The sequence below is a fragment of the Anneissia japonica genome, unplaced genomic scaffold, assembly GCF_011630105.1.
Source record: "Anneissia japonica isolate Jap-2015-1 unplaced genomic scaffold, ASM1163010v1 scaffold288292_len1863012_cov191, whole genome shotgun sequence".
Taxonomy (NCBI): domain Eukaryota; kingdom Metazoa; phylum Echinodermata; class Crinoidea; order Comatulida; family Comatulidae; genus Anneissia; species Anneissia japonica.
Window position 1 is genome coordinate 235613 of NW_022688773.1, and position 11986 is coordinate 247598.

At 33.7% G+C, this 11986-nt stretch overlaps 1 protein-coding gene across 4 annotated transcripts; it reads right to left on the bottom strand.

Annotated features, from left to right (window-relative positions):
* Positions 1-2236: 2236 nt before the first annotated feature.
* Positions 2237-11962, bottom strand: LOC117123011 (ubiquitin recognition factor in ER-associated degradation protein 1-like). Of its 4 annotated transcripts, none has more exons than XM_033268825.1 (11): positions 11839-11962; positions 11152-11287; positions 10441-10555; positions 9835-9867; positions 9020-9141; positions 8308-8438; positions 7354-7495; positions 6668-6736; positions 6053-6189; positions 5533-5617; positions 2237-4477 (listed from the first exon to the last, which is right to left on the bottom strand). In XM_033268825.1, exons 2-11 carry the CDS (start codon positions 11152-11154, stop codon positions 4403-4405), a joined length of 912 nt encoding a protein of 303 aa, XP_033124716.1. In that variant the 5' UTR covers positions 11155-11287; positions 11839-11962; the 3' UTR covers positions 2237-4402. The 4 variants fall into 4 exon arrangements, with proteins under 4 accessions (XP_033124716.1, XP_033124695.1, XP_033124701.1 ...); XM_033268804.1 differs by having other exon boundaries at positions 11891-11959; XM_033268810.1 differs by having other exon boundaries at positions 11832-11950.
* Between the last annotated feature and the right edge of the window lie 24 nt (positions 11963-11986).

The window sequence follows — 11986 nt, forward strand, 5'->3', positions numbered from 1 at the left end:
CCAACTTTCCTCTTTACATTTGTCTAGGCCTAGTTCTACTCATTTTCCGACAATTTTGCACCTTTAGAATTCTCATCTGGGTTTACAAGAAAACCTGCAATGATCCTGCCATCATGCTAATCTCAATCGGCCGATGGTATACAAGCTAACCACTACACACCAACACTAATTGCATGCTTCTGCTTCTATGTAAATATTGACAGCATTTTCTAGCCATGAGCCATGTTTCTCTGGATCTTGCTGCACCACCATTCGTAATGTCCTAAATAATCTTTTTTCATTCAAAAAGTGCCTCTTGAATGTAATAAGTTTCCATAAGAACCCCTCGATTTTCATCTATTTCCACTAAGCAGCCCCTCAATTTCCACTTTGTTTTCATTAAATAAGCGCCCCGTTTGAATAAGCGCCCCTCAAAAAGTCTAAAAAAAAATATATTTTAAGCGCCAGGGCGCTTATTCGCATGAGTACGGTAATGAAAAGGGCACTATATAAATTTGGTAAATAATAAATAAATATTTTAGGCAGTGTTTTATTAATGAAAAGCAAGGCTATCCTCATGCATGCTCTCTGCTTTAAGATTTTAATTATTAATTAATGATTTACTTATCATGCTTTCATTTTTTCATTTATTTTTATTTATATATTTGACATCAAACGGTCCAGGGGTACAATGTATCAACAATCAACAATGCGCCATAACACGAATGTGTCTGCAACCCCTGTACAAACAACAGATTACATAGTTAAAATTCAGGTACACAATTTCAATAAAAAAAAAAACCCAATTCAATAACCAATAAATTGAAAGGTCCAGTAAAATGGATGTAAATAAAATGCAAGATTAAAAAAAAAAAAAAATTAAAATTAAAATTAAAAATTAAAAAAAAAAAAAAAAAAAAAATATACACAATGGAAAAGGGATGGGTTTTATGGAAGTGAAATATAATTAAAATGAAATTGCACAGAATTAGGGAGTTGAAATTTATACAAAACTTATGTATTATCAAGTAGGTGTTTTCTTAACTTAAATAAAAATAATTTAAGTGGGTGAACAACAGCATAAGCTTTGTCTTTATAATAATTTTGTAAATTGATAGGCCGATGCCATTTTAAGACAGTGTTAATTAATGATTTACGTAATCGTGCTTTGTCTTTATAATTATTTTGTAAATTGATAGGCTGATGCCATTTTAGGTAACAAAATCATTTTACTTCTATCTCTCGAAGTCTTCTTCAGCAAATGCTATCGACTTCCAGGGAAATCGAGGCAAAAAGAAGCAAAATATTCTTATAAGCCCTTATTTGGATAATCATGTCATGCTTTTCAAACGGTGTGAACTTCAGTGGGTAGTCAAACCAGGCCTCATCAAGCCTACTCTTAAACAAATTTAAACTCCCGGCTGATACTACATTATTAGGAAGGCCATTCCACGAAAACACAATTCGAAATAAAAAAGAAATACCTCTTAAATTTATCTTAATAATAATAATAATAATAATTTAATACTACACAAACTAGCTTGTCACTGGCACTGGAAGAAGTTAGAAAGAAGTTGAGCTTTTTAAGGGAAAGAATTTAAGATTGGATTCGAATATTCAGAATCAGAGATAAGTAATTGTGGGGGCAGAGAGTGGCTGGAGTAATTTTAAAGATATAAAACTGACACGTCTGAAGATCGATGGCAATAAAAATGCCAAATTGCAAATATTTGGACTTAATTTCAACAACACATGGTATGGTACTTTATAGTAATAATTTAAAAGGGAATTTCTGAAAAAGGAGGATTCTTTCGAACCCTTCGAATCCCCTGGCTACGGGCTTGTGACAGCATACTATCTTAACGTGCTACAATCACACTCTGTTAAACAAGAACATCATTACCGACACATAAAAAAAGAATATACTGTATATATAACAACATAAAAAGTCACGAACCATTACATATATTCAATGATGGCATTCTTTAAAGTAGCAAATTAAAACTTACATATACTATATATATATATATATATATATATATATATATATATATACAAGTTATACTGTATATATGTAATATATATAGATTAAAAGGCAATAAGACCATGACTATGCTTACATTGAAGTGATTCCAAAGCGCCGATTGGTCGACCTGGCTTTACCCTAACCTTAAAAATAACTCTCTCTATCTTGATGCACTACATCTCGGCGTAACCACAGCCACTTTAAAGAAATAAATACCTTTAACGCACGTCGTACCTAATTGTTTGTTATGCTTTATTTTCTATATTCAACGTAAGCTAAATAATGAAACCTAAATAGGCCTATAAAATAGAAACTGTAACAGGCATGCATTGCACGAATCTCACAAAATAGTGTAAACATGTCACGAAGAAATATTTAAAGTTTAATGTTTCAAATACAATTCAAAGATATGTTCACACCCACTGCTACATGGTGAGTAAATCACTGATATACTGTAATGAGGAAAGATAACCACTCTAAAACTGCGTCCACACTATCGAACTGTAAAGTTTCAACATTATGGCATTGTAATGAGCGCATGGTTGCGTTTAAACCAACCAGGTACCCACTTGTACTCCTGGGTGAAGAGACAACCGTAGGTAATTGCCCAAGGACACAAGCAACTTGCACAGCGAGAGTTTCAAACCCCTGACCTCAAAGTTGGAAGTACAAGCAACGACCAATGCGCCAATCGCTTCTACATCATGACCATACTCAGACATTTCACATATTTTTTTTTCCAATACAATTTGATAACCTGGACAGGGACTGTAAGCTGTGTCCAGATATCAAATTTTCTTTGACAAGAACTCTTATTTTAACATTAAAACTGAGAGAATAAGTGATGTAAAAGCAGTGCTTGGAGGCTTTTTGAAGCTCACTGGAAACATCAAAGTTTGGGTCTGGCCCTCAGTGTTAAATAAAAAAAAAATCACTTTGGACTTCCGTCCGATTTTTACGCCCACCCGTGATATAGAACATTTCAGATCACTAGTCCCTGGTTCAATTCCATTGCTATGCTCTTCGTTTTTGGGTCCGCACAACGCGCTGACCCCAGAACCTCACTGCTGTTCTTCTTGTTGTTGTTACTAGAACTTTTAAAAGCGTCCAGTGTCACCAGTTTTGAACAGTTGAGCAGTAAATTTTGTACACAGAAACTAGAGGCGATTTCCAACAAACGTTCATCGCCCTTTTTAAAGTTAGACCCACCAAGTGTTCCCCTACACCTACGTAACTAAACAGGGGTTTTCAGCAAGGACTGTACATTACCACTAGTAAGGCGCATTGCATGGATGGCGCGGTTGAACCAAAGGTCGTGAATTTGAATCCCGTCTTGGTATTAATCTTTTTTTTTTCAATTTTAAGACATTCTAATTCTGTACAAATGAACATTCTAAATAATATTTGTTTTGATATACATTAACATTCTAATTGTTTAAACATTTTTAATTGCTCATTCAAAAAACCCAATATCATAGCTTGCGCATGTTACCATATTTAAGTGTTGAGGAACATGCGGCCTGGTGAGCGGTCGCTCTTGTTAGCGGAGGGCTGATATTCAACTTACTAGAATAATGGTTTTCGGAAACGTTTAACCCGTCTGTTGGTCTTGTGTGCAAGATGGCCCATGTGAACGTTACAGAACGCACCACTATTGCAAAAGAGCATAAATTGTCTCTTGGTAATTCACCAGCAGAATGACGTTTCCACTGGAAATAATGTTCAGACTTTCGTGTTTTATCTGTGTTGTGTTTCCCACATAAGAAACACAAATCTAAATCGAGGCATTTCAGATTTGATTATTTACAGAATTTTACTACCAAAATTCATTACTTGCTACCAGCAAATTTAGGGTATTATTCTGTGTCTGCTGATTAGCTACGAGATACATTCTTGTTCTATATATTAATTGAAAGTATCGAACTTTAAAAGGTGGGTGTGGATACTGTGTCAGGGACCTTGGACTTCGCCACGAACACGCATTCGACCCAATCGTCGGGAAATTTTTGGAGCTGCTGCCAAACTCAACACAGATGGCACATCCTTAACATTTGTTGAATTTTTCTATTGTGAATTTTTCTTTTGTGCTTTTTATATTTTCTTCTGACAAATGCATGTGCAATAATTTTTTAACAAATTTTCCTTTTTCTTGATATCTTTGTCGTCGTTTATATATATCTTATCTTATCTGTTTCTTATCTTATCTGTGTCTTGTAAGTGGCACTTATTTTTCGCTGTTGGTTTTGATTTGAAATAAATAAAAATTGATGCCACCTGAAATTAATATCTTATTCTTGTTTATGAAAATTTATATAAAGGAATATACAACATTCTCATAATATAATTTGCATTATATTTTCAATTTTGTTTTATCAGTGAAAGTTCCTTTTTCATAATTCATTTAACTCTTGCAGTTTTTTTCCTCAGTCTATTTCCTTCGCCAGTAAATGCTTCAAAACTTTCAAGCTGGTCCTGAAAAAAGAAACAAATAAATACACTAAGTATATAAAAAAATACACATATTTTGCAGAAACTTGGTAAACAAAACACACAGCACATAATTCATCTATTTGAATATTTATCAAAACCCTTCTTTAAACAAAAATTGTTCTATCAAAAATACTTGATATTATAAAGTATTATAGGCATTTTGATAAGCACCTTGAATTAGGGAACTGCTTTAATATTGTTGCTAGGGTCCAACAAGAATGACATTGTGCAGATGCATTCGTTATAAATACAGATTGTTACTACACATTGCCTTGCCTGGCCTATTGTATAACACATTCTGGTTAGTCAGATTGTTAAATTTGATTGATGATTGATGTAGTGCCTAATCTACATTAATATTATAATAGCGCCCTCTCTCGAGTAAAGAAGTACATTGTCATGTGACATTGTCTCTAACATTAGTTTACTTTCTTTGCCATGACCAATTATAATAATTATAAGATGAGTAATTATATAGGGAAAATGAGTACCAAACTTATTTTAAGACTAATTTGGGGTCATAGTAGAAGCGTTCCTGCCGCGGCCCTGTTTCTACACCACCACCACATACAACCAGTAATATAGCAACATTGAAAATCATGCATATACAACCACAATTCAAAGAAGTGTGTCCAGCTGTGGCTGGGCAAAATTCAGTAATGTGCAGAGATTCGATAAGAAGTACACCAAGTAGACAGTTTGGAAAAGAACTGCTGTTTTGTGTCTTGATGATTTTATTAAGTTACTTTAATCACCACCAGGAGAATAATATTAGGTTAGATCTGATTGAATAATCACAAAAATTCCATAAGAGATTAGAGTGTTTCGATTGAGCGATCACTTCAGCTCATTTGGACACACAAAAAAAAATGTTTCATAAGATATTCTGCTGGATCCTCAATATTAATTTAAACATCGAGGAACTCAATACAGATCTAGGCTTAGTAAAACAATAATATAAATATAATCAATGGTTGTTATGTCATTTTGAATAGCTCAAGCTGTTATTTCTACTGCCAACACCCCCTATGTCTTACCTCGGACTGATCTGGATTAGCTGTTGGTTTTACTGTTCTTATAAATGTAATCGTTCCTTGTCTGTAGTCGTAGTTTGGAATTCCACTGTGAAGACATACATGTTTTAGTGAATAAAAGGATTATGAAAACATGTTGCTAGCATCCTATAAATGCCTATTAACAACCCTCTTTAAATTCAATATAAAAACAAGAGTACGAACATATATTCTTTCATAAATTTCCATTTATAGTGAACACTAATAATCAGCTGAAATAAAAGTACAAATTAGAACAAGGAATATTTTCTGATTTCAGATAACAATTAGATAAATATAAAGCCAGGCTCCAGATTAAAAAAAAATTGAACACATTTCTTGTGTCTTAGAAAAAACAGTTCAACATGTTATTCCTCAGGAGCCTGCCTTTAAATAATAACTAATAATAAACAATAGTACTGTATATAAATGTATGAACATCTCCTAGTAATAGTATGTGGTATGGTAATTGCCAAAAAAATTGACTGAGTGCACAGTACTATACCGTTTGTATATGTGTGGCTGTAAGGGGACTGGTTTGGAGTCTAGATTCTTATTCTTGCCATCCAGACGGTTCCCAGAACCTTGAAATGCCATGAACTTGCTCTCATCAATGTAGTCTGTTTCATCCACTTGCATACTCTGCAATAAAGTAAAAACGTTCTTCACAATATTTGTTAAGTTTTTTTTTATGCTTGTGGCCTCTTTTTCTTTTTTTTTTTTTATTGTTTTAGTGATTTATTTATTTGTTCATTATAATGGCGTGCATTTCAATACTTGGAGTATGTATTATACTTTCTTATCTAAGATTAATCAGTGGACCTTTCAGTTTTTGGAAAACAAATCTTTTAGTTTTAGGATTTGAACCAAGGATTCTGGTATTTTAAGGCAAGCATCTTAAGGAGCCAGCTAAAGTCCTGTCCAGACTATCAAATTTTATTAGACAAAAACATGTGACATGCCTAAATATGGTCATGATGACATCACATCATGACCATATATAGGCACATCATGACTATATATGGGCATATAACAATGTTTTGTCAAAGAAAATTTAAGTTTAAAAAGTGGACAAGGCTTAAAACTGGTAGATGATTATTATTTTAGTATTCTTGCTAACCTCAGGTTCTGGCTCTTGGGGCTTGATTCTCTGTGGCTCAACATAGCCTACTGGTGCTGTAAAATCCACCTGCAAACATACATGCAACATATTAAAATTTCTGTTTTGGCAAAAATAACAAGCTTACACCGTTAACACTCTAAAAACAAATTCAGAAATCCTACAGTTTAACCTAATGTATTTAAAAAAATCTACGTTCAACAGTTTGCAAAAAAAAAGATGTGTTTTTAACCAATTCTGTAATACAATGCCAGGTCAAGAAAATATAGGGAACTTTCGATTTGTGTAAGAATGTGACACATTAGAACAGATTCACTCATGTGTGACTGTCCTACATTTTCTGCACAAAATAGATTTTATCAAATTGCATCCTAGAATCAATGCGATGAGACTTGTTGTTCTCGCATGCGTAGATGATTCCTTAATGACGTCATTACGTTCTAAACCCTACCATGTTGTGCAATCGATAGCTCCCTATTAACCAAGGCTGAAGGCTATAGGTGGACTATAGAATAAGCCCTGTCTATCAAATTTCATTTGACAAAATCATGTGACATGCCTAAATATAGTCATGATGACATTACATCATGATTATATACAGGCATATCATGACTATATAAGGGCACATCATTACTATATATGGGCATACAACATAGTGCAGACAGAGCTTAAGAAAAGCTGCTTACGCTCATGTCACATTCAATGATAGACACTGCATCTGCAGGCTTTGTTTCTAATACTTTCAGTTCATATATCTTATCATTGTACTTAATAGCAATCATATCTCCTCTTGTAAGGCAAGCAAAACCTCTTAAAATATTCTCCAATCTGTAGATGGTTTAAGGAAAAAAACCTAACAGAACGAAACAACCATCGTGATCTTACACCATCTTTTCTATAAAGATTGCTAAGAGTATGTCATGAAACTAGAGCAGTCACTCGATAGAGTTCATACCTCCACCCTGTGCCTAAATACATTACCAACAATATGCAGGCCGTGAATAATAGGTGACACCAAAGCATACCCTCAATGAAGTCGCCACTTGTTTGTATTCAGACACATAATTTTCTTGAGTGCTGCAAGATACCCTCAAGAAAATAATGGAATTGGACGTTGTATTCAGGCACACTGTTTTCTTAAGTGGTGCCTTACGTGGGCGATTCAATTATTTTCGTTTATACTAGAGAGTAAAAAATTGAATTTCCGTGATGATGACCTTGTCTTTTTACTTTTTCTTCAAAAATTGCATTGTGTCTTTCTTTGATTATTATGTACCATTCTACTAAATTTTATATATAATGATCCATTTATTGGTTTTTGCATAATGTTGTTAACAGACAGACAGAAAGACAGACAGTAGTGAATACATTACCTTCTTGGCGGAGGTAATGAACTAGAAACCATTCACGAATAAATAAATAGATAGCCATTTCTAAAAGGTAAGAAGAGTTCAGGGTTGAAACACCAGTGAAGAAAGCTATCTATACCCTCCTAATTTTGCCTGTTTTAAATTACTTCTATTGCTATTCAAACTTAACTGACCAATCAGAACAGGGCCAGGAATATACATTGTTGTGGGACCTTAGCAACAATATCCAAGGGGCGCAGCTTAGCGGAATGGTCCACTGTCAAAGGATACACAGCCTTGGGATTTGAAATATCTAAAAAGTCAACAGATTGAGGTTGAAATTTAGAAAAAGTTGCCACTTGCAACGAAGTGCTCTCCAGCTGAAGAAGGTCCCCTTCTTGAAGCAGTAGGTTTTGCATCATCTGACAATTAAAATAAATATATGTTATTATTTCTTTTTAGAGTTATTTTACTATATTTCATTATCATCCACTTGCCACTTACAGGACTTTGAATTATTTCTTCAATTTAATGATTTAACCAATGAGTATGCTACAATGTTTTCTGTAATTGTGGCTAGTATGTACAATCAAGCTGCTAGAGAAAATATAAACCAATGAGGACTTTTGTTTGTATTTTGTGGGTGTGGCTAATTAGCATGTTCATAAGCTTGCGATCAAATGATGTCGTAAAATTTGTTTGATTAGTATATTTCTGTGCTTTGGTGGCTGTCGCTTCCATCTTATAATTATTGTATTTTACTGCATCTGATCACTGTTTTAATATTTTTACTGTCAATTATATCTTAATGCAAGTACTGAATTTGCTTTTTTGGAGCAGTAAAGTTTATCTTCTTATTGAATCCTTATAACACCTCAATATGAAGGTTACTCTTCGATGTGCTTTTAGAAATTTTAAACACTGATCCTTATATATTACAATAGAAAGTAAATAAAATAATACAGATTAATCAATAACAGAAAACAATATGCTAAGTACCTACCCAGTAAGGTAAATAGACTTTTCCTTCGTCAGCAACAAATTCTAAGACACCACAATGTGTTTCACGTGTCTCTTTTCGATTTGTCAATTTGAATAACATCGGGTACATGATGTTCATGCGAGCTGTTGATAATAAAATAAAAAAACATGAATTTGTAGTGAAAGGAATGAATGAAATAGAATGCAACCCCTATTAAATGGACACCATCAGGACCAAAGAAGTATCCCCTTAATAGGGGTGTCCCCTGGATAGGGGTTGGTCATAGCGTTAAAAGATACACTTTCCTTTGTTTCATGGCCGAAAAAGTGTCCCCTTAATAGGGATGTGTCCCTATTATAGGGTGTCCCAAAGAAGATCTTCTGCTATATTGGTAAAATAAAATTTTAACAGAAATATTTCACAAATACTCTGTCTAATCTATACAATTTTCTGTGATAAATATTTGTGATTTTTGGCCATATATGGGCATGATGATGACATATCACACTCATATAATTATCATGAGCATGCCACGGGTATTTATGACAGCAGCATCATCATCATCATCATCAGTATTCTGCTTAATGCAGCAGGTCCTTGTATGAGTTAGTTGTTCATAGTTTCGTCTATTCAGTGATATATTGTGCCTTTCTGTCTACTGCAGCAAGGCCACCCAATTCTAAATCATCCAATCACTGTCTTCTTCTACCCCTTCTTCTCTTCCGTCTAAGTTCCTGTCTTCCCTTCCCATCTTCCTTTAATTACATCTTTTTCTTTTATGACATAAAACTTGACAACAAGGTCAGAGCTTTGGAAGAACAACTTTCAGTACTTACTCAAGGCATCCAAAGCAGAAGGTGGCATAATAACTACGAAAAGAAAAAAATATATTATAAATTAATAGTTAATTATTATCACTATTTATTATTACTATTATTATTATTATTATTATTGATAATTATTTCAATTTTTGTTTTTCTCGCATACTGTATTTATTGTCATTTTTTTAAATGTTGGTCGAATAAATAAATGAAATGAATTATCACTGGGTAGTGATACTGAACACAAGCCACTGCTGTAAAATTGCAGGCAAAAGAGTTCTTCAAAAAATTAAAAATTGAGCTTAGCTACTCCTAACTTCTGGACAATCTAAAATGCATGTAAAACTTGACTAATTCCATTTTCTTTGGAGTTTTGTTATTACTAACATTTCATCTCTTACAAAACAAACTAACGCAATAAAAGTAGACTGTGTTAGTTGTGAACTAAAATACGCACTGTTGTCGTCCCATAAAACGCCAAAGCCATTTATAGAGAAATATCTTGTAAACTTGTGTGATTGTGTGACGTTTCTGGTCCACCTATTGAATATCATGTTCATGATTGGTCAGTTGATTGAAACTTTGGATATTTCAATGCATGTGATGTATAGAATTTCTTACTTTTTCCTCCTCTTTCAACATCCTGACGGCAGTTTCCGTGTAACATAGAAACTGAAAAGCAGCGGTACTGTGATTTGTATGTCCTCTGAACATTATCAAACATTTGAAAACTAAACTAAAAAATCAGAAAACACTGTGATTAGCAAAACATTCACCACTTGAAAGATACATGATTTAATAAAACAACCACCTTCATGGACATTTTAAGGTTATTACTTACAACACATAACTTATATGTATGACACCAGCGGAGGATCCAGGAATTCAAAATAGAGGGAGAACAGGGAGACATTAAAAAGATAGAGAGTCTACACCACCTCAGCCCCACCATGGTTGGAGGTGAGGTAAAGAAGTTTTGATTATGGCACCTCTAGATGGCTGTAAATTGCACTCTTGGACTTAAATTTGATTAAAATTTTCCCCCTTTCTCCATTTTATAATTTTTAAAAAATTTAGGGGGTGGAGGAAGGGTCAGCTCGCCCCCACCCCCTTGAATTCGCCACTGGACACACTGTTGGCTCAAAGTTCTGCATTTACTGAAATCAAAACTTTGAAGACAAAAGATATTGACACATTCCATTCTGAATGGTGACTAACTTTAATATACAGGTAACTAGAATTCAATTTTGCAATAATGTATCCATTTATACAGAACATAAACAACCGGTTCCACCTAAAACTTAAAAAGTAGATTCACTAAAATTGTATTACCATTGTGATATGCTGAGTTTTTCAAAATGTAGCCTATAAGCACAGGCAACTTCTATCTGTGGTGGAAAATGTATTTATATTTATTGCTTATTTTTCCTCATTTGAGATTATATGTACAGTACGACTATGACTCAATCTGAAAGAACAATTTTGTATTGTTAAATTCTTGTGCATGTAACAAAAAATATGTAAACAAACCTAAATAATTAATCAACATTTGCAATGATTTGTTTAGGCCCACACCATGTATCAGCCTTTTATACTAAGGCCTAGATACAGTGGAGGCTTGCTTTCACTATTAATTAACGAACAATCATTACATTTAAACTCGAAAATAATAATAATACCGTATAAGATTACTAATTTTTTACACTTGGTGGAGTTAATAGATGGAATAAATAAAGCTAGTTTTCTTACATTCTATGTTTCTTACATTGCTTATCAACTAAATGCATATGCAGACCGTAATCAAGTCAATTAAGGCTGGGCCTAGGACAGTACTAGGCTAGAGAGGCCTTTTCTCACTCAAAGGAGTGAAGGCCCCGTCCGACATTAACAATAAATAATGAATCAGCATAATGTGGCCTACATGAATCCCGCCTACATTACTCACACTCTGGCAATCATTAATTTGGCAACGTAGTTGACTAGAATTGTAGACATAACCTATACATAATTACCGATTACCATTGTGACAGTGGTTTGGTTGATTAGAGTTTATAAATAAAAATGTAATTACTTGTAGAATAACTGTCGAAAATCAAGAAAAACCATGTCAACAAATATTAACGCCCTCAATACTGTTGAGTAAATGCATCAAACTAACAGACAGATT